A 22,638-nucleotide genomic window follows, 5' to 3' on the forward strand; every position below is an offset into this window, starting at 1 on the left:
TGTATAATTGTTCGTCTGCCTTCGGCGTGTGGAGCAGTGGATGTAAAGTTGGCATTCCGAGGTCCATGTGAAGTTGTTTTTCTTCTTCAATAACGAGAAAAATCGGTAGCTCTTATCGGAGGACCTCGAGATGAATCGCCCCCAGGGCGGCAATGCGTCTTGTTAGCCTTTGTACGGCCTTCACATTGTCCATTACCGTGATATCCTCGATAGCTTTGATCTTGTCGAGGTTGATTTCGATTCCTCGATTGGATACCATGAACCTGAGAAATTTACTTGACCTGGCCCCAAACGCACATTTCTCCGGATTCAGCTTCATGTTGTACTTCTTCAATATACTGAAGGTTTCCCGCAAATTCTTTAAATGGTCCTATGCTCGCAGGGACTTAACCAACATATCGTCAATGTAAACTTCCATAGATTTCCCTATTTGTTCTTTGAACATCCGGTTTACTAGGCATTGGTAAGTGTCACCGGCATTTTTTAATCCAAATGGCATCACGTTATAGCAGTATATGCCATACTTAGTGATGAAGGAGGTTTTTTCCTGATCATTCGGGTTCATCCGTATTTGGTTGTACCCAGAGTAGGCATCGAGAAAACTGAGGATCTTGTGACCGGCCATGGCATCGATCATGTGATCGATGTTGGGCAAAGGGAAAGTGTCATTGGGACATGCCTTAGTTAAATCTTTATAATCTACACACATTTTCAGTTTGTTCCCATTTTTAGGGACCACTACTACGTTTGCTAACCATTCTGGGTATTTGACTTCCCGAATGGACCCTATTTTAAGGAGTTTAGTTACCTCGTCCTTGATAAAAGCATGTTTAATCTCGGACTGGGGTCTCCTTTTCTGCTTGACCGGGTGGAATTTCGGGTCCAGGCTCAGATTGTGAGTGGTTATCTCCGGTGGGATCCCTTTCATGTCGAGATGGGACCAAGAAAAACAATATATATTAACTATGAGAAATTGAATGAGTTTTTTCCTGAGCTCGGGGGTTAACCCCGTGCCCAGGTATACCTTGCGATCGGGTAGATGTTCGATCAATGTGACTTGCTCCAGTTCTTCGACAATTGATTTTGTAGCATCAGAATCATCAGGGACTATAAAAGATCTGGGAACCCCGTAATCATCGTCTTCATCGGTCCCCTGTTTATCCGATTGGCTCGTGGCTGGTGTCGATAATTGCTATTTAGTTTCCTACTTTGTATTCGAACTGGGTTCCTTCGATGTCGCCAGTGTTGATACTAGAATCACTTCTTCGACTGCAAATATTTCCTTTGCGGTCGGTTACTCCCCGTAGATCATTTTAATCTCTCCTAGCGTTAGGAATTTTAACACCTGATGAAGAGTCGAGGGCACTGCCCTCATGTTATGGATCCATGGCCTCCCGAACAGGGCGTTGTACCTCATATCCCCCTCAATCAGATAAAACTTTGTTTCCTGGATAGTCTGGGTGGCGTTTATTGGTAATGTTATTTCTCCCTTAGTAGTTTCACAAGCCATGTTGAATCCGTTTAGCATTCGCAGGTACAATTTGGTCCTGTAGGCCGAGTTGTTCTACAACCCTCGATCGAATGATGTTGGCCAAGCTACCTGGATCAATTAACACACATTTAACTTGAGATTATTCATGAGTACAGATATTACCAGTGCATCATTATGGGGCTGCACGATTCCTTATGCATCCTAGTTGCTGAAAGACAAAGTTCCTTCTGGTATGTAATCTCGAGTTCGTTTCTCCCTTGTGATGGACACTTTGGTACGCTTTAACAACGGACCTTGAGGAACATCGACCCCTCCGATGATCATGTGAATGACGTGTTGAGGTTCTTCTAGCTCGGTTTGTTTATTAGAGTCCCTATTCCTGAAATGATTCTTGGCTCGGTCACTTAAGAATTCTTGAAGATGCCCGTTGTTGAATAACAGGGCTACCTCCTCCCTCAACTGTCAGCAATCCTCTAATTTGTGGCCGTGAGTGCCATGATATTTGCACATCTGGTTTAGATCCCTTTAGGCTGGGACAGATTGTAGAGGTCGAAGCCATTTGGTATCTTTGATGCGTCCGATAGCCGATACGATGGCAGCAACATCAACGCTAAAGTTATATTCTGATAACCTTGGTGCTTCTTTAGGCTCGATAGGCCTGTCGAAACCGTTCTTGCTCATGATTCCCCACCTGCTCTTGCCTCGGTCATTTCTCCTTTCATTTCACATAGAACCCCGTCCAGACCCACTGTTTCTTCAATCTTTATTGTATGGCTGATACCAATCCCTGTTCGGCCTTGGTTCACGATCGATATCTCTCTTAACTCTGTCGATGGGTCTAACAGGATAAATGGACCTGGAAGGATCCTCTAGTTGATTATCTTCGACTATGATCTTTCATTGATATCGGTTATGCACATTAGCCCAAGTGACAGCCGGATATTCTATCAGATTCTACCTCAACTACTATGAATCCACCGAACTTCGAACATTGAGTCCTTGGGTAAAAACTTGAACGTCCCAATCATCAACGACCAGTGGAAGGTCCATCCGTTCCATTTGAAACCGAGATACGAACTCTTTGAGCATTTCATTATCCTTTTGCCTTAATTTGAAGAGGTCCGATTTACTGGTTTCGACCTTGATATCTCCAGTGTGTGCTTTCATAAAAGAGTCTGCAAGCATAGCAAATGAGTCAACAAAATTAGGGGGTAAGTTGCGATACTATATCACAGCTCCCTTTGACAGGGTTTCTCCGAATTTCTTCAACAAGACATACTCGATCTCACCATCCTCCAAGTCGTTTCCTTTAGTGGCGCATGTGTATGAAGTGACATGCTCGTTTGGGTCAGTCGTTCCATTGTACTTAGGAATCTCGGGCATGCGGAATTTTTTAGGGATCGGTTTAAGAGCCGCACTCGGAGGGAAAGGTTTTTGTACAAACTTCTTGGAATCCAAGCCTTTCAGTATCGGCGGCACTCTCAGAATCTGATTGACCCTGAAATTGTAGGTTTCCACCTTTTTGTCGTTTGCTTCGATTTTCTTCTCCCCAGATTCTATTCGTTTTGTCAGCTCCTCGAGCATTTTTATGATCTCGGGGTTATTACCCGATACGTTTCCACTCGACCTTTTCCGCGACCGATTCCTCCCCGCGAGTGTTCTCTCGGGACAGACCGGGCTCGATTCTGCTCGGTACGTGGAGCTATTGCCGCCTGTAACATTTCGAAGATCATCCGTAGATTGATCCCGTCTCCTCCATTGTTTTGAGTATTCTGTGCTGTCGACCGGGCTCCACCACGGATGCTATTCTCGAGGTCAGTAGGGAGGTTTGTGTCGATAGCCACATGTGAATTAGCGTCCAACGGGTCCGCAATTGGAATTCCGACGGGATCAACGGGCGGTACCTCGTTACTGGGCGCTATGTTATTATTTTCACCGTGATGACCAGATTTATCGTCACCAGGTAGAGGTGCTAATTGTGAGTTTGACATTTTGCTTAAGCCTGAAATCAGAGACACTTCAAAGAACACGAGTAAAATAATGTGTGTTATGGAAATTTGTATCAAATAACCACTATTATCCTTAGCCCCACGGTGGGCGCCAACTGTTTACCCTCAAAATCGTATAACAATTGAATTTATACGTGGTTTTAAGGATACATGGTCTAACTTGATACAAATTAAGAAATCAGATTAATACTAAAATTAATGATAGAAAAGTGAATGCAAACCACACAAGTTGATCAATCTTGGCATTGAAGGTTGGTCACCCTCGAGTCAAAAATGTCTTAATCGATATCGGAACAGAATGATACGATAATAAGAACTAGTAATAACAGTATATTTCTTTGGGATATGTGTTACAATGTGTCTTGCAAATAATCAAACCCCCTTTATATAGTAGGGGAATCCTACTTTAGGTACAATTCTATAAAAGGTAAACAATCTCATGATTTGCTAATTAACTGGTTCCTTATTGATATATGCGGAGATTCCTGTCGTGATACCCGACCGGTTACGGATATTTCGGCCTTCCGTTATCTGGTCCGACAATGTTACCTCGGGCTCATTCGGAATCGGGATCGATTCTGGGGTCATGGATTCGGTAACCTCAAAGACGGGTTTTCTAACCTCGTATCCTGGTTCGATGGAACTAGGGATCGATCTTCAATTCATTACGTTTTAATCCTGATATGTCATGCAATAGATGCAGGGGTGGGCATCGGTCGGTTCGGTTCAGTTATGAATATTATCGGTTTAGCATATCGGTTATCGGTTTATCAAATTTGCAAACCGATAACCGAACCGATAAGATATCGGTTATCGGGTATCGGTTAATCGGTTATCGATCATTGTCGGTTCGGTTATCGGTTTACCCGATAAGATAACTCAATCTAGAGTTAAGCAAAAAAAAAAAAAAAGACAATTTACTGGAGTTAAGCAAAAAAGAGAATAATTCACATATAATATACTAAAGACTTGCGCTAGGAGTAACTAGTAAGGTCTATGAAGAATGAAGATGAAGCAACTGAAGAGTGGGGTTGAGAAAGAATAGGAGAGAATGAACTGAAGCCCCTAGCATTTGTATATACTTAAGGGTAAAGTCATAATTTTATTAATTCTTATTGGGTTATCGGTTAACCCATTAACAAAATTGGCAAACCGAGGCCCTAACCGATAACCCAATAGTAAAAAGATTCTAACCGTTAACCCAATAACCTAATAAACAATTAACGGTTCGGGTTATCGGTTTTACCCGATATATGCCCAGCACTAAATAGATGAGCTCAATTTCAACCGTATACCTATAGTTTTTTTATTTCCCGTAGATTGGTAACATCTGAAATCTAATTTATGTTACAAAATTTAGTTTGATCAAAACAGTTATCCCTTCCTACACGGTAAGGTAATATTTGATATTTTATCGCTTCAAATATGTATATACACATAGTAAAATTTATCATATCATAATATTTTATCGTGCCAATATTTTGAAAATATTTAATTCAATGAATTGAGTAAATATTGAATAAATAAAATCTTGTTTACCATATTAGTAACATTTACGGAACAGAAGATTAGATATACAAGTTAGATTGAAATAAGTGTAGATTTAACATGAATTGAATAGACCCTTAATATGAAATTGAGCAGCTTGGGGTTGACCATTGATGTCAATTAGAAGTCAACCATCATAAATCATGGGGGGGTTCTCTGTTCCTATAAGAAGTTTTGGGTGTGTTTCGATCTAGCGCCTAAAGTTTAGAGGGTGCAAGTTGAAAATTACCCTTTTATGAATTATGACAAAGTTAAACCCCTAATAATGCACAAGAGTGAAAACTTGGTTACACAGTTATTTATTATTTAAATTTCGGTCCCTATTTCATAAATTACGCTTTAAGAATAAACCCTTTTCGTTAGGGTTCTAGGGTTTAAAGTTTAAACTATCAGAAACCTGAAGCTATAGTGGACCTTATTTCTCTACTGCTTCGTCGTTTAATGCTTAAAGATTGAATTTTTACCAGTAATAAACACCGATAATGTCGATTAATAAAGCAGTTGAAGAAGATTCAAATCAAAATCAGAACAGTAGATTAACATGGGAAGGTTGCAATGTATTGCTTGACATCAATGACGGCGACCGTTTGGTTTTTGCCCGTCTTACTGCCGCCTCGTAAGTAATTACCACCAACATCTACTGTCTGCTGCATTTAATATTGTATAGAGGATTGATATAGCTAATTAGATTGGTTTTTGTGAAATTGAGACATAATTGATTGATTTTTGTGCAATTAATGTGAAAGAAGCTAGCTTTTAAAGTTAATTCTCATGGAGAAGGTGAATTGTTGATGCAGGACATTGAAAATTGGGAATAAGAAGTGTTGTCTTCAGCCACTGGTAGGTTGTCCATTCGGGTCTCTGTTTCTAGTGGAGTCTGGAAAAGAAGGACCCATTCTGTCTCGCTTTGTTCCGAATGCAGAAGGTATTGTTTTTATTAGGCTTTTGAATCTGCTGTGAATTGTGTTTTCCCAGTTCTTTATGTATGCAGTAATCATTTACTGGGAGTTCTTAGTATTAGGAGTAGTTAATTATGCTATTATGTGTAGGCTTTTTAGTTATAATGTCTATTAGAGATACTCTAAAGCTTGGCTTCCTTGGAGAGACACATATTCTCTATCCTATGTATGGATCATCATCCACGTCATAGACTTCTCGAGGCTCGGAGGAGCAAGCATGATTAGTGTAATTTTTACTTAACACTGAGGACAATCATATGCAGGATTTCTACGGCAGTTGATGATATTGTTTTATTGTTTGCCTATGGTCATGACTTTCAGTGGTTACATTCGGTGTACCTTCCTGGCACATTGAACTTAACCTATTCCTGAATAATGCTTAAGAATGAGCTCTTGCTTTCGATGATGCCCACAAACTTTTTCAGTTAAACAAGAAGTAGTCTTCTATTTGGCTTTTGTTTATTCACTATAGTGTATTTCTTGCTTATTCTCCCCAAGCATATGGGAGAAAGACCCAGTTGAAGAGGGACAAGTGGATAATGATAATAAAGGTGGTTTAGAGATCCTGGACCAAGTTATTTCACAAGGACAGACCAAAGAAAATATGCTTATGCATCTCTTGTTACTTTGTCTAATTGCTCTCTTCATTTCTTAGCAAATTATGTGGCATTATCAGGTAACAACCTTGAAGAAAAAGACGTGGATGGATCTAAGGACAATCGTGCAATTGTTGATAATAACACTGCCCAGAGTCTCACTAGTGAAGATATTGACGAGATGCGAAGGTGGGAGTTTGTCAGAGATTCATGTTTTTATGTGATTTTATTTTATTTTCGTAGACAGTTTGAAGAAATGTGAAGATAGACTGCTAAGCTTTAAAATTTGTTAGAGAAGCACTATATTTTTTCTTCATTTAGCAGTTTCAAAGAAATGCATTAATCTTACCCTGTTGCAGGCAGGGAGCAAAAGGGGACGAAATAGTTGATGCGCTCATTGCAAATAGTGCAACTTTTGAGAAGAAGACATTATTTTCACAAGTGAGCTTGACATTTTTTGAGTTGATAATTTAGTTTTTCTTTGCAAAGATGTGCTGAACGTTGCGGTGTTTTGCAGGAAAAGTATAGGATTAAGAAACAGAAGAAATATGCACCTAGAGTACTAGTGAGGCGTCCCTCTGCACGAAGGTTGATTCCTGCCTTCAAGTTTCCATTTGTTATTCTGGATATCTCTATTCTAGACTTACATCCTAATTTTCCTTCATCTGTAACTTGGTTTAGGGAAGAGGAGAGACAAGATTGAATAATGTTACTAATATATTTATTTTTTAATTTCGAGCTTAGGAACTAAAACTCTAATAATGGTTAAGTAATCAAAATTAAACAAGTTACTTACAGATACTGCAAAATGTAGCTGGACCGCCCCAAGTGGGAACGAAAGCAGTATTTCTTAGTTGCGCAATGATCTTTTGGTAACTGTCACTTTTGTTGTGACTAGGTCATACCACCTCAATCATATGGAACACTCAGTTTCGCTGTGGAATTCTGATTCTGTCCTCTTATTTCTTTTTGATGCATAAAGCATTTTTTAGCCGGTTTGGATTGTGTTTCACTTTTTATCATTTTTGTCTCAGATGAAATTATTTTCGTCTCAATCATACACAACGGTAGTTCTGCACTTTTTTTCCTTTATTGTTCTTTCAAGCATATAAAATGATAGTTCTGCATTTAATTTCTTGGACTCGAAATCCCCAAGAGATTCACTAGTACTGATGTCAATCATAGAAAATCACAATGCTGCATTTGGTTTCTTGGTGAAAATCCCCAGTTGTTGTGTTCCTCGATCTTTCTTCAGTAGCTAACATATGTCTTGCTCTTTTCAGCATTTGTGAAGCCTACTTCAAGAAACATCCTGACAAAATCGGGTAATAATATGGTCTGCTCTTGCCTTTGATCAAATATCTTCACCTGTTGTTTTCTGGTTGTGATTTATCCTTTTGATTGGAGAAAAGGAAGGATAGACTTTGATTGCTTATTTTAGAATCAAGAAATCTTGAAATCTGATTTATTCTCCTTGATGTTATTTGTTGTTGGTATGACAGTGCTCATGAACGTTAAGAATATAAATAAATATGTCGTCCAGATGTTCATTGTAGTTTAATAACCTCAAGTGTGTCATATCTTGCTCATCTTGCATTGCATGATTCTGGGCTTTGGGTACATGGGGGTTGATATTAATTTTTTTGATTCCATCAGGTTCATGCGAGTGGATGCACTATCTCTACTGCTCTGCTTAGGGAACGTTACTGCAAATGCAGATGTACTTGTAGTGGACATGGTCGGTGGTATTCTTACCGGTGCTATTGCAGAACGACTAGGAGGTATGTTTGTTTGTTTGTTCTTCCCTGTAGTTACATTAAGAACATCAAGGACGTATTTGTGATCATTGCTTTATACACATAAATTTGATTATGCAGCCTATACTATTGGAATTTGTACGAAGTCTCTGGATTATTGCTACTGTCGTCACTGATACTAACCTTATAGTTGTCATAATGTACACAGTGCTAACGCCTCATAGTTGTGAAACCATGTCAGAACATGTTATAGTATTGTCAAATTGCTTTGAAGTTGATGACTATAGTTTTTTCATGACAATGATCTTAGCAGGTACTGGTTATGTGTGCAATACCTACCGTGGGTCGTCTCCATACCCTGTCGAAATCACAAGGATGTTTAATTTGAATGATGAGATCTGTAAAAGGTACGCTTCCTTAGCGATAAAATAGAAAAACAATCCAATTACAATACGTGACAGAATTTTGACTATTCTGAATTTTGAGGGAGAGTAACTATTCAGTAGAGGGAAAAACTGTATATTCCAGTGGATAGCTTATTGTTTCATTTTTCCAAAGATCATCTAAATATGTTTATTGCATTAGTGCTAACTATGATTTACTGTTTGTCCACGGGTCTAGAATTGTGCATGCATCTCTGACTGACCTGAATTCATTTCAAACTGGAGCTTCTGTCTCTGAGAGTAAGGTAAAATTAAGTTGTAATATCAAAAGTTGCTCCTTTTTTGTTGGTGGAAACTATTGCTTCTCTAAGTGTGTTCTTTTTCTTCTCTTTAAAGTTTAAAACATGTTCCTGCAGGAAGAAACCTTACCTGCCGTTCAATCTGGCGGTGTAGAAGTAGTTGGTATTTCATCTGAACATGGTTGCATGGAAATAACACCAGAGACAGTTCCTTCACCAATAATCAAGCCTTGTAAATCTATAAAACCAGGTCAGAAGGCCCTCCCGGAGACCATTGAGTTGTGGAAAGAAAATGGGTTTTCCAGGTTTGAACATAATTTGGTTTTCATTCTTTTCTTTTGCCATATTATATTGTTGCCTCGATCTTATTTCCTATTCCTCTTTTCAGCCTAATAATTGCTGCTCCAGAGCTGGAGCCTTGGGGCATTGTTAAAGAAGTACTTCCTCTTTTATCATTTTCAGCTCCTTTTGCTGTTTATCACCAGTATGCTCAGGTATTGTTCTTAGCTTGCCAAACTTATTTAATGTTCTTAGCCCGCCTGGGTGCTCCTTTTTGTTTACACAGGCAAGCCCTTTCTTATCAACTTATTTATTAAGCCAACTTGCATTCTTTATATGTCAAGAAGAATTTTAAGTTGCTGGATGTAGGCACCTGTAGCGAGCATGGTAGCATGTTAATTTCCTTTAATCTGCTCTTTGATAGGAAATCCTTCAATAGGATCTCACACTGCTTATAGAGTCATGATGTCTTAATGGACTTTCCTATGTTGTATCCAATCACAGAGAAGGCTATGAGATTTTTTGCTATTTTGTGCTTCTATTTCTCTTTCTTTTTCAAAAGACATTTTAAGCTTTGATGTAAATTCATGATTCCGCTATAATATTTTGGCTAGATTTGTAAAAATACTTTCTCTTCTCCCATAAGTTGGCTTTTTTTTCTCTCTCTCTGTGTGTGTGTGTTCTGTTAGATCAATGATTGAAGCCCACTCTGTGTCGCGGCATCCTCCCTTCTGTTGGAGAAGTAAGATAAAACTGATCCTTTGTTTCAATTGCAGCCTCTTGCGACGTGTATGCACAACCTTCAGATTGAGAAAATGGCTATTGGCTTACAAATTTCTGAACCTTGGTTACGTGAATATCAGGTTTGTTTTAATTAAATCCAAATCACCCCACAAAGAGGAAATCTTCCTACTTACAAGATCACTTAACTTTAGTCTTACTTCCATTCGTCAAGGGACTCTATCAAGCAGATTTTAGAAAATTTATAATAGCTCGACGCGATTTTTTTAAACAATTTTTCCCCCTTTATTTGCTAGCTTGTTAGTTGCCCGAATCACTAATTAGAAAACTATGCAGGTACTCCCATCAAGAACCCACCCACATATGCAGATGAGTGCTTTTGGTGGTTATATACTAAGCGGCACGAAAATATCTAGCAGTGAACCCGTTACAAGCTCCAACTAGGATAATATTTTTTGACACCTCTGTGGTTCGCTGTATAATGTCGCTTGGCAAAGCCATTTCCACAAATTTTCGAGAATATTGTCTTGTTAGAATAGATGGTTTAGGATTATCTCGTCTTCTGTTTGAGCAGAAGGAAGGTAATTCATGTTGTAATTTTATTCATTGATCTATTGTTGAATAAGCAATTCTTATGTTATAAAGTATTTGAAGATGAAGTGGTAACTCGTAGAACTCTTGGGGGTTGTTTGGTACACGGGATAAGGTGAGATAATAGGTGTGAGATTAAATTTATCTCACCCAACTTAGGATTATTTTATCCCACCTCCTAGGTGGGATAGATTAGCCTAGGCAGGGGCGGATTTAGGGGGGCGCAAGGGCCCGAACCCCCTTCGCCGAAAAATTACATTGTATATATAAGGCGAAATCTGGTTTTTATCTCTATATATTAAGTTTTGAACACCCTTGACCACTAAACTACACTTTTGGATTGTGTTAAAGGTGTTCAAAACTTAATATATAGAGATAAAAAACAGATTTTGCCTTATATATATAGTGTAATTTTCCGGCGAAGCGCCCCCTAAATCCGCCCCTGCCGCCAGCCATTGAAAGCCATCAAAAAGCTTCAAAGTTTTGATTTTAAATTCAAATATCTTTAAATTAGGGTGTTGTTGCAAACGATCAAGAATATTTTTGGAGTTTATATCTCAGTTTTGAGGGTGTTTGGTAAAGATTATTGTTGATTTTGGATGAATTTTCAAATTGAAACTCGAAGATAAAATAATATATTAAAATTGTATTACAGTTGTATGAAATTTGTTCTGTGAATCCTCGATTGAGTTCTTCAGTTTATCGACCCGCTATTTGATTATGTCGCTCTCGTAAGGGGGCTGATATTTCTCTTGTTCCAAAGCACCTATCTTTTGTTTCAGTGATTTGATAATGTTTAGTTGTTTATATACGTTGCTTTTCATCCCAAAGCTTGATCTTGGGGAAATAGAAATATATATTATAGTTGTACTTTTTCTATAATGAAATTTGTAAATAACTGGTAAATTTTCTGTATACTGTGTGAATAGCTATATGAAATTTGTATTGAAGTTATAAATACTCTAATTTACATAAAGCTGCATATATATTAAGGGGATCGGGGAGATCGACGAGGATGTCACACACTGCATAGGGGTGGGGTGGATGAAGTGGAGGTTAGTGACGGGAGTCCTGTGTGACAAGAAAGTGTCACCGTTACTAAAAGGTAAGTTTTATAGAGCAGTGGTTAGGCCTGCCATGTTGTATGGGACCGAGTGTTGGCCGGTTAAGAACTCACACATCCAGAAGATGAAAGTAGTAGAGATGAGGATGTTGAGGTGGATGTGCGAGCATACAAGGATGGATAAGATTAGGAATGAAGATATTCGAGAGAAGGTGGATGTGACCCCCATAGAGGACAAGATGCAGGAAGCAAGACTCAGATGGTTCGGGCACATTCAGAGGAGGAGCACTGATGCACCGGTGAGAAGGTGTGAGCGACTGGCTGTGGTGGGCACGAGGAGAGGTAGAGGGAGACCTAAGAAATATTGGGGAGAGGTGATCAGGCAGGACATAGCGCGACTTAGGATTACTGAGGACATGGCCCTTGACAGGTAACTGTGGTGGTCGAGCATTAAGGTTGTAGGTTAGGGGAAAGTTGTGGATAATTCTACAGTGCACTAGAGTGAGATGCTACTGATCAACTACTGATGTAGGGTTTATCTGTTAGATATTAGTATACCTTCCATCTTTTTCGTATTTCCTATATTTCTTATATTGCTGCTATTTTGTTATTTATGTTATGTTATGTATTTTATGTTATTTTATTATGAGCTATTGATANCACCCTTGACACAACCCTAAAGTGTAGTTTAGTGGTCAAGGGGGGTCAAAACCTTCATAAGGTCACAGGTTCAATTTCCAACAGCCACAAATTTTTTTTTTGAACCCCCTTCGTGGAAATCCTGACTCCGCCACTGAGTCTAGGGATTATAATTGCAGGACCATAATCCTAGTATAATTTAGTTCGCGTACCAAGTGACCCCTTATTTCCTATTCGTCGCCCTCCCTCTCACTTGTCTGACCAAACAATTGATGCGTATAGCTTTAGCGTCATCAAACGGGGATTCAACAATATTTGCATGCAACTTGAGTGTTGATGTGCTTTTAGTAATTGCTTGTATTAGTAATCTTACAAGTGAGGACATTGTATCAAACATGGTCCAAAAACTTAGAGCTGCTATTCAGTTTGGTCAAAAAATATATACAACATCAACAATGTTTAAAAAAGTTAAACAACTTGGAGTTAGCTATATGAATCGTTACTATTAACGGCTTCAATGGTTTTGATTTTCGGATCCCGAGAGTGACGGTGAGTTTAAAGATTATTAATAACTAAGGAATATTAATAAGTAACATCTTGTAGCTCACAGTTTTTAAAATTCGAAAACAAAACAATAGTGTCAGTTTATCACACACTTGTCATGGCACAACCTTGGAAACTTCCACAAGTTTGGTAGTACTAATTAATTCCAATTTATACAATGTCATAATTATGTGGCTAGACACGGAATTTGTATCGATAAGACTTTTAAAACTTGCATTCTTATAGCCTGTTTGGACATAAGAAATTTTTTCTTTTTTTTTTTTCAATTTTTTTTTAAAAAAAATTAGTGTTTGGTTATCAAAATCTTATAATTTTTCCAATCTCACTTGAAAATGGGAAGGTCGCAGTTTTTGGTTGTAAAATATGTTGAAAAAGAGACATCCAAATATGTTGCAAAAATTATAACCAAACACAACTTCATCTTCAATTCAAATTTTAGTGAAATTCCAAATTTGAATTTTTTTTTGGAATTCATGTCCAAACGCCTACTTAAATTCATCATAACATTTATTTATCTATATAAAATTATCATTAAAGATAAATATAAAAGTTCAAGTTAAATTATTTTTTAATTTTTAAGTATGTCATTATGTGTAAAATAAATTAATAAGAGAATAGTGACATTCTTTTATAAACGTATGAATAATTAATTAGGAAATAAAAACTTCCTATATATTATGTGAAATTCTCCTTGGATTCTCGCCATCTGAATTAAATCTAAACAAAGTATATCAAATATCAATCTCTTAACTCTGCACCCACCCAATTAGTATGAAGTAAGAGAGAGGTATGGGCCCATAACTGGGCCCACATGAAATTTCCTAAATATATTCATAAATGTGGGCGGGCGGGCCCTCGGATTCGAAACTGAGCGCCTCCTCCCCACAGTTTACACGCTCTTACCATTCCCGCTGTTTCAAAGCTTCCACAACAAAGCCCTCCTCTTTTCCAAATTTTTTCCGTTCAAACGCCGTTTGATTGATAATCTGCTTCTGCAGTTTGCCGGTTATGTCTACCGCCGGCGAAAACGTCGATCTTAATCTGAATCTCAACTTGTCATTAGCTCCACTTCATCTAATGTCTCAAATTTGCTCAGAATCTCGTCCCGTAGCTCGGAATTTATTTGCCTCATCTACATTTGTTTCTGCTCCGGTGATTATTTTTGTTTTCTTAGCTTTCTCCTTTTTATTATTTTTTAATAACGTGATCTCCGTACTAGTTTGTATTTTATACACGTCTAAATTATTTTATATATTTGTTCCTTTGTTTTTCGTTTTTCTCCCTATGTTTAAATTTTTGTATCTCCATTGTTGAATGCTTTAGAGCAGGAAAATTCAACTTAGCTATTGTCCCGCGCACTTCTTAAGCAAGACGTACCTTGATTATCAAAAATTTGTATGCATTAGTACTATTTATCTCTCTTAAACATTCACTTAGATACCTAATTAACACTTTGCTTATTAGAACATTAAGCGCCTTTTTTTTTAAAACGTCAAGTATTTAAGTTTGTCAACGACAAATAATAATATGGACAGGTGGTAGTAATTTTTTAGCGTGAATTAGACATTGATTTTTATTGTAAAAAGTATGTTATATATTTAAAAGCTACATGAAAACTACTACTCCACTAACGATACCTTCTTTTTATAACCAATACATCATCTATTCTAACTTATATGGTCAAGTTTACATGTTAGGACTATATTGGACTATGCAATCTCTGTACAAACTTTCACAATTTCAAAAATTTAAATTATTATTCAAGATTTAAACGTTGATATGATGCTTTCTTCTGTAAGTTTGTTTTCATGCTATAGTCAAATTAACTTTTCTCTCAATTTAATTCATGATCTTTTTGTCAGTATGTTTCATTAGTGGAATTTCTTCTATCTTTTGCTACTTTGGAGATACTGTCTTAATTTGTATTATTTAGTACCTCAATCCTATTAATTCCTCTAGCAATAGTCATGCAGTTGAATGATTTAGCATTCACCATTCATACTAAGTTACAGTAGTCTAATCCTTTATAATGAGGCTTTCTTAGAACTTTACTGGTGATTATACATATTCTTCTGCTAATAAATGTTTATGATGATTCTTTTTTAATCATTTCGCAGTTCTGAGATCGTACAATCATAACAGGACATGAGATTGCATTGATACTAAGTGGTGTTTGGACACAAAAAGAATTCTCTTTTTGGTTTGTGACGTTGTGTTAAAAAGAATGATTACGTGTGCGTTTGGATTAGGTTTTAGAAGAATTGTATCAGAAAACATTAGGCTTGTAACAGACTCAGCTTAATGGGAACAAGTATTGTTGTTGATCATTACAATCAATCTATGTTGCTCCGACTCTCCAAAAATATCGATGAGTGTGTGTCGGATCTCCAAAAGTAGTGCATTTTTAGAAGATCCGACACGGGTGCGGCAACTATTTTGGAGAGTCCACGCAACACAGCAATCAATTGATTTTTTTTTTTTTTGGGGGGGGGGGGGGTGTTCTAAGTGCTTCTTTGTTTTCATGTTGTTGACAAAAATTTTGACCTCTATATCTTTCATACTAACGGAGCTTTTCAATTGCTTGAAGCAGAACAATGGAACTGAAAAGTCTAAGGATGATAATTGTGGATATGGAGTTTGTAAGAGGACTGGTGCAGCCAATCATTCTCCCCTTGGACAAGCTGCTCGTGCACGTGCTAAAAAATCCAGTAAAGGAAAGGCTTCTAGAGATGCCATATCAGCTGCTACAGGAATAAATGCAGGTCCTAGAATGAGGCATCATATGGAGTACTAAATATGCATTGATTTTCCAGCCAAGTTTGTTAATGTATCAATTTCTCTTTTTATTTTTTTTCTTAACGCAGATCTGCTTGATAACCTGAATTTAGGTGGCAGTTATCGGTTTGACAACTCTTTGGGTAAGCTGATTTGTTTAGATGTAATTTATATGACCAGGTGCTTCTGCTTTTAATGATGTTTTAGTTATTGGCTAGTAATAAATATGCCATTTTCTGGCAGGCTTATTGACAAAGAAATTCATTAGTTTGCTTCAGGAGGCCGAAGATGGATCCCTCGATTTGAACCATTCTGCAGATGTTTTGAAGGTAAACTTTCTCCTGCATCATAATCTGGAGAAGATACATGTTATTAAAGGTTTTATGAATGTGGATCAGTAAGAATTAGAAAATATTCTCTGTTCTTCTTTTCCTTCATTTGGCTCCCTTCACTTCATGTGGGATACTAATTCATTTATTTTCTTGTTCTACAGGTGGCAAAGAGGAGAATTTATGACATCACGAATGTCCTTGAGGGAATTGGATTAATTGAGAAAACTACAAAGAGTCGTATATGTTGGAAGTAATACACTTGTGCATTTGGTTCAGTTTTTTACGACCTTACATGGTAATGACCCCTGGATTTATCTTTAACAGAGGGTTTCCGTCAACCAGATCCCGAGGGCTGCATGATCAAGTATCTAGATTGAAGGTGCTTATAAATTGCTTGATGTGGTGGCTAGCTGTTGTACAAACAAAAGCACTAAATATTAAGAAGCTTATGAGTTAGAGCTTGAAGCAAACAATATAATATGATGAAGCAAAAATATTTGTTTGCACCTAACTACTAGTAATAGCTTTTGACAGGAAGGAGTGAGGGTGTTCTGTATATTCTTCCATTCTGATTCTTTAACTGAACCTTTCTTTCCATATAAATGACAGGGAGAGATTGAATATCTAAATGCAGAGGATTGGCGACTTGATAACTGCATAAGGTTTGGTAACAACTTGTCATCAACGAGAGAAATGTTTCTGAGTTTTTTACTTTATGAATGTGAGCATGAAAGCAATTTTCGTTACAGGGAAAAACTAGAGCAAATCAGGACCGTGGAATCTGATGTGAATTGTCAGAAGTATGCTCTTTTTCTCTTTATGCAATTCTTTCTTTTTGGAAAATGTGATCAATTCCTTAAAATCATCTGGTTCGACTCTTCAGGAGCCTCCTTCTGACGGAGGAAGATATCATGAGCTTGCCTCATTTCAGGGTATGTAACATACATCTTACATCTGTGATTTGTGATGGTGTCTCAGTTCTCTAAAGTGTTTGTGGCATTTGTCACAGGACAAAACTGTTATTGCTATAAAAGCTCCAGATGCTAGTCTTATTGAAGTTCCTGATCCATGTGAGGTGAGTAACCTGGTCTTTGGCAACATTGAAAATTGCAAACAATATACAGGAGTCTAGACTCTGATCCCATTGTTTTTCGTAACAGGATCTCGGTTTCCCAGAGAAGCAGTATAGGCTTGTTCTTAGAAGCACAACAGGGCCAATAGATTTGTTTCTCCTGAGGTATCTCCACTAGATGACAAGTGTCTCTCCATCTTTATAACAACTATTGATTCATGTATTGCTTGGCAGGTTTCCTAATTCTCTTTCAAGTAGTTTCTTGTTAAAAGTAAAGACATTTTCTACTGTATAAGCTTCAAAGCACAGATAACTGACATGATTATCAACACATGCAGCAAACAAGGCTGGAAACATGAGGACATAACCATCAAACACACAAAACAATTGGATGCATTGACTGCTGATGAAAAGATGGATGATGCTTACCTATCCTCAGTACCTCCTTGCTCTTTAGATTCAACTACCTCAAAGCTCTCAGGTGTTCACAAAATAGTACCTTCTCATGCCAGTGTAAGTATTTGACGGAACACCCCCCCCCCCCCCTTCTATTTATTGGTAGCTCTTGCTGTTGCCATAGTTGAATAATATTCTAATCCGTGTCATTAAACACCTTTGCTTTGTTGTTTAAAGCGACGGAAGTAATGCAATGCGATGAGATATCGCTTTATGGGTTAAATCATGTGGTTTAGAGAAGTGTGCACTTCAAATAATAACACACAGTAATCCAATCAATAAGCAGTCACTTTTTGAATCTCAACTTTGATTAGTAGGATTAATATCGGCATTATTGTACATTGGATGCCTACAATAGTTATTTTGATTGCAATTTGATTATTATACTACTAAATTCATATATGTTTGCCATTCTTTAATGTGCAATTCACTTCAAAGTTCACTTCTTGATTTTCGCTTCAAGCCTCGTGGGCCATGTTTTCTTGTGCTTTCCGATTTTAAGAACACTGATTCTTATCCACATATGGTCTTCCATAAATTGCAGATAGATGATGATTACTGGTTGCGCTCAGAACAGGAGGTCAGCGCTACTGATCTATGGGGGCATTGAACACTCTTAAAAGTGGAGTGACCTGGTTAAAGCATTGAACTCCGGATACGGATTCAAGAAGATACACAGAAATAAGGCTTCTAACAGACCTGTAAATATCTAAACAAAACTTTGCGTACTATCAGTTAGCGGTTTAGGATGGGAGATAACCTATGAAATAGCGTTAATTATTTATTGAGGCTTTAGCCTTATTATAGTATGAAATAACCGGGTTTCAGGGAAGACCCTGCAACTTCAGCATATAATTATGCAGATTTTTATATCAATATGCTTCACAGGAATACAAGTCTTAAGATTACCCAAAGTTGGTATTAGGCTTGGATATGACTTCAATGAAACAAGTTTGTTGGCAGTTGTGTAATTGTGATTCTGGATAATATTGAAGAGAACTGCAATATGTACACTATTTGTAGATCTTAAATATTTGGTGTTTCTGGTTATTGTGAATGAGGCAATGAGCATTTACATGTACATTTCTAACGTTTAGAGTAAACGAGATTAAAACGAAAGGTATCGTGTCAATACTTATTTTTTCTTTGACTTGTCGTTTCAAATAAATTTTGTGCCTACAGTGATGTAATCGGGATTTCGGAGGGCGATTTGAGGGAAAAATTATTGTGCAGAACCAGTTGTTTATATGCATGCACAATGATCCTCGAAGCACAAATAAGTACTTTAAATCAGGATATTTGATAATGAATGGTAATTACATCTAGCAGTCCTCCACCCACTCAAGCCTCAAATGTTTCAATCCATGCTAAAAAATCATGGACAACTTAAGTAATTAATGAAATAAGATTTGCCAGATGTACATTGAACTCACTAACCTAGAACAAATCCTTTTACACCACGTATTTAAACCACATTTTTTGAACTAACATGTGGAAGTACTTGATGTCACAAATCAAGGGTTTTGACCTCGTGGCTTCCTTGATCTGGCGCGTGTTACTCGACTCGCTTCCTCCAAGGTTGTCTCGGCAGGAGGAGGGTTAATAACATTTTCATTAACTGAGGAAGGCACTGAATCGATCTGCATCACTTGAGTATCAACAGATGCTGAAGATTTCGTCGTTTCAGCAAGGGCTTTGGATGGAGTTGCTTTTAGTGCGTTCAGAGAAGCAGCTGCAGTCGAAACCAGGGTTTTGGATGGAGTTGCTTTTTGTGCGTTCAGAGAAGCAGCTGCAGTCGAAACCAGGGTTTTGGATGGAGTTGCTTTTTGCGCGTTCAGAGAAGCAGCTGCAGTGGAAGACGGTGGAGGAGCTTTAGATGACTCCGCCTCTTCTATTGCATCTGCCTCATTCTCACTCGACGATTCAGAGGAAGCTGGGGATGCTTGTTCTTCAGCTGGAGCAGTTGATCTGCGATTCAGTGTTGCTGTGGGTTGACGACCTCTACTGCTTTGCCTTTGTGGCTTCAATTTCCAAAGGCAGCACAAATTGATATTTTAAAACAGGGATTACTACTCAACATTACAATTAAACATCTGTGCACAATTTTGTATAGGCGTCTAGGTAGAGAAGTCAATTCATGCAGTTAACATGAGGCATCGCAATACACCAGCAACGAAAATTTCCCTCAGATTCTAACCCCTTTATGGCAAGCTCCAATTAAAATATACTTCCCTAAGCAAATCCTAATTAGAGTGAAATAACGAACAAATCCACTTAGCAAAGCCCCAAAACGTTCAACAGCTTATATTATCTATAATCTGGCTATTATCTACTGGCTATTATCTATAACAGGGATTACTACTCAACATTACAATTAAACATCTGTGCACAATTTTGTATAGGCGTCTAGGTAGAGAAGTCAATTCATGCAGTTAACATGAGGCATCGCAATACACCAGCAACGAAAATTTCCCTCAGATTCTAACCCCTTTATGGCAAGCTCCAATTAAAATATACTTCCCTAAGCAAATCCTAATTAGAGTGAAATAACGAACAAATCCACTTAGCAAAGCCCCAAAACGTTCAACAGCTTATATTATCTATAATCTGGCTATTATCTACAGGTAAAGCCTCAACCCCCCCCCCCCCCCAGGTCATACCTCAAAAGTACCGGTATAATTAGAAAAACTAAGCCATGAATACAGGAATACACAATAGGAAAAACCAGTTGGAATATTTTTTTACCAACTAATTCAACAGGGTGTCTGGTTGCCCAGAGATAAAAAGAAGATGATAAGAGGATCAGATGCTTAGACTAAAGAGATTCAAGCTATCTATGAAACCCCAATGCATATGTGTCACAAATGTATTATTTACTCCTGAAGGTTAAGCAGCTGAATATTTGTACAGAAGGGTTTATTCAACCTCAATGAGTCATCACTCCTTAACCTTCAAATTATGCATCATAGAGAGTTGGAGATGGAAAAGCCAGACTTGAAACGCAACACAAATTTCGGATTGACAAGCACACAATTACTCTAATATGAATAAGATCTTCAGATGCCAACCAGCTAACAGTCTAACACTATCATTTAGTAAAAACCATTGTTAGATGCAGAAAATGATTGCGCTTGCAAATGAACTCTGAAAGACATCTTAATAAAACCTGAGTTGGGGGAGGTGGATTTGACTGCGAAGCTATGTACTGCAAAACGTCATAAATCCTCGTCTGACCATAGCTAGCCACTTTCTGCCAGTATAAAACTAACATATCTCCTGCTCTGATCCTCAACTCCAACAAATTTCGATCAATCTCAGTCTCATGCTTTAAAATCACCGGTTTAAAAAAGGCATCATAAACATATGTAGTTCCCTGCAGTAATTTTACGATATGAAGAACCAAATTAAATTAACATAAAGGTGAAACCATGGAAAGACTAAATATTTGATATTTTCAATTAAGAAACTATACATATGAATACCTTAGTTTTGGGGCACCACAAGTAAATGAAGAATGCCAGCTTAGCTTCACTGTACATTGGAACCCTTAAAAAGAACAATGTAACAGAAAGCTAGCAATCAACACATAATTTTAAAATATAGCAAGCTGGATTTTAACATTAAAATGATAAGTTCGTTATGATTACCATGAAATAAAAGCATCACCAAACCTCTCACAAACTGTCAACATAGCAACTAAGATCCTGAAAAGTTGTAGGGAGTTAGAACTGAGATTCAAAACAAGATACATTGAGGTCTAAAAAGCAAAAGTAGCAGCAAGATACCAATATTGGCACCAAAAGCGGAGTTGCTGAATATCAGGTTTGTTCATTTCCACAGTTTTAAAGCACTCATAAGCTGGATAAGCATAACCAAAAACCATCCTGCATGAGCAACACATCAAAGATCACAGCTTTAGAAACTCAAGCAATACAAAAATTTAAGACTACTAGTCTTTAAAACTTTATAAGGGTAGTCTGAAATTTACACAAGCCCTCTGGTGAGAAAAGATCCAATCATCTTGAATTCCTGAGACAAAACAGCACTGGTTAACCAAGCTCTGCTATTATAAAAAGGACTTAAGTTATATGCACTGACAGTGTAATGAATTTTTCACAGCATCAATGTAATTTGATCTGTTATAACAGGATACTAACCATTTATTCTAGATTACAGATTATTATATAGAGTTACCTCATTTAAACCTGGCTTTGTAAATACGTATGTAAATACTGTTTATACCGGCAGAACTTAAAACTCTTAACAAAATGACTTGAAAATGTAACACAAAATGCCCTTACTAATTTTGTTAATAGAACAAAGGAATTTCACCAAAAATGACAGAGATAACCAAAATATAAACTAAAAAATTTCCTTCTTTTTCATCTGCTTTATTACTCCTTTTGTTAATAGCAACACTAAAATCCCAAACTTCTGGAAAACTGAATAAAGAAAAAAAAGGTTGAAATCAAAATAATATGAAACAAAACACTATAAATATCTCCGAAAGTATCTAAAACATGAAGAGGAAATAAGAGGATTCTAGAAATGGTAAAATTAAAAAACTTAAGTTAAATAGTAAATGATAAAAGCGGAGACCAAAATTACGAACTGATCAGTACCTTGTGTTGATTAATCCGAAAACAACGGTAAACTGAATACAAAAGACGGCGAATTCACTGTTAATTAAAAGCGGTGGAAGTAAAGCAGTCGAGTAAACGGAGTGAGTTTTGTGACGTTAGTGGCGCCGCCGTAATGCCCCGGCGAACCGTTGCGATGTCGGCGGAGAAGAGGTGAGAGTGACGGAGAGAGAAGAAATGACGGGGTCCCAAATTGTGTCGTTTTAAAATTTTCTCATACCATTTTATTGAGCTTATTGGGTTACGTATTTAAATTGGATTTATTGGGATTCAAAAATTCAGTTTATATTTTTTTCACCAAAAATTCAGCTTTTATAAAAATGAAAAAATTACTCAAAGTGAAAATTGAAGTTGTATTTGAATTTGTGCCTCACTTAAAAAAAGGTTTACAAATTTTGAAGATATATGAGTGAAAAGTAGAATTTAAAGTGTGATACTCATAC

At 37.3% G+C, this 22,638-nt stretch overlaps 3 protein-coding genes across 4 annotated transcripts; 2 read left to right on the forward strand and 1 right to left on the reverse strand.

The window, feature by feature from the left end:
• On the forward strand, window positions 5,396-10,729 carry LOC109229314 (tRNA (adenine(58)-N(1))-methyltransferase non-catalytic subunit trm6). 2 transcript variants are annotated; one of them, XM_019394710.1, is made up of 13 exons: window positions 5,396-5,665; window positions 5,847-5,974; window positions 6,685-6,793; window positions 6,964-7,045; window positions 7,122-7,192; window positions 7,888-7,929; window positions 8,261-8,385; window positions 8,672-8,768; window positions 8,983-9,049; window positions 9,161-9,348; window positions 9,432-9,537; window positions 10,099-10,185; window positions 10,400-10,729. In XM_019394710.1, exons 1-13 carry the CDS (start codon window positions 5,532-5,534, stop codon window positions 10,505-10,507), a joined length of 1,344 nt encoding a protein of 447 aa, XP_019250255.1. In that variant the 5' UTR covers window positions 5,396-5,531; the 3' UTR covers window positions 10,508-10,729. The 2 variants fall into 2 exon arrangements, with proteins under 2 accessions (XP_019250255.1, XP_019250256.1); XM_019394711.1 differs by having other exon boundaries at window positions 8,675-8,768.
• Window positions 13,689-18,612, forward strand: LOC109229315 (transcription factor E2FC-like). The gene is made up of 13 exons (XM_019394712.1): window positions 13,689-14,072; window positions 15,511-15,682; window positions 15,785-15,838; window positions 15,939-16,024; window positions 16,189-16,277; window positions 16,352-16,406; window positions 16,637-16,689; window positions 16,777-16,827; window positions 16,911-16,959; window positions 17,037-17,102; window positions 17,188-17,264; window positions 17,438-17,612; window positions 18,100-18,612. Exons 1-13 carry the CDS (start codon window positions 13,929-13,931, stop codon window positions 18,163-18,165), a joined length of 1,137 nt encoding a protein of 378 aa, XP_019250257.1. The 5' UTR covers window positions 13,689-13,928; the 3' UTR covers window positions 18,166-18,612.
• On the reverse strand, window positions 18,835-22,418 carry LOC109229316 (HVA22-like protein i). The gene is made up of 7 exons (XM_019394713.1): window positions 22,178-22,418; window positions 21,544-21,584; window positions 21,341-21,439; window positions 21,203-21,259; window positions 21,038-21,101; window positions 20,722-20,928; window positions 18,835-19,576 (listed from the first exon to the last, which is right to left on the reverse strand). The coding sequence occupies exons 2-7, from the start codon at window positions 21,573-21,575 to the stop codon at window positions 19,070-19,072; spliced, it is 966 nt and encodes a 321-aa protein (XP_019250258.1). The 5' UTR covers window positions 21,576-21,584; window positions 22,178-22,418; the 3' UTR covers window positions 18,835-19,069.

This window comes from Nicotiana attenuata, chromosome 7 (assembly GCF_001879085.1).
Source record: "Nicotiana attenuata strain UT chromosome 7, NIATTr2, whole genome shotgun sequence".
Lineage (NCBI taxonomy): Eukaryota > Viridiplantae > Streptophyta > Magnoliopsida > Solanales > Solanaceae > Nicotiana > Nicotiana attenuata.

Excerpts from the sequence above, each read along its gene's own strand:
- LOC109229314 (XM_019394710.1), top strand. The coding sequence starts at position 5,532 with ATGTCGATTAATAAAGCAGTTGAAGAAGATTCAAATCAAAATCAGAAC. Across the intron at positions 7,193-7,887 it reads AGGCGTCCCTCTGCACGAAG|CATTTGTGAAGCCTACTTCA; the intron begins GTTGATTCCTGC and ends TGCTCTTTTCAG. Across the intron at positions 7,930-8,260 it reads AAACATCCTGACAAAATCGG|GTTCATGCGAGTGGATGCAC; the intron begins GTAATAATATGG and ends TGATTCCATCAG.
- LOC109229315 (XM_019394712.1), top strand. The coding sequence starts at position 13,929 with ATGTCTACCGCCGGCGAAAACGTCGATCTTAATCTGAATCTCAACTTG. Across the intron at positions 16,025-16,188 it reads ATTCTGCAGATGTTTTGAAG|GTGGCAAAGAGGAGAATTTA; the intron begins GTAAACTTTCTC and ends CTTGTTCTACAG. Across the intron at positions 16,960-17,036 it reads TGAGCTTGCCTCATTTCAGG|GACAAAACTGTTATTGCTAT; the intron begins GTATGTAACATA and ends CATTTGTCACAG.
- LOC109229316 (XM_019394713.1), bottom strand. The coding sequence starts at position 21,575 with ATGATTGGATCTTTTCTCACCAGAGGGCTTGT. Across the intron at positions 21,102-21,202 it reads GGTGATGCTTTTATTTCATG|GGTTCCAATGTACAGTGAAG; the intron begins GTAATCATAACG and ends GTTCTTTTTAAG. Across the intron at positions 19,577-20,721 it reads ATCCACCTCCCCCAACTCAG|CCACAAAGGCAAAGCAGTAG; the intron begins GTTTTATTAAGA and ends TGGAAATTGAAG.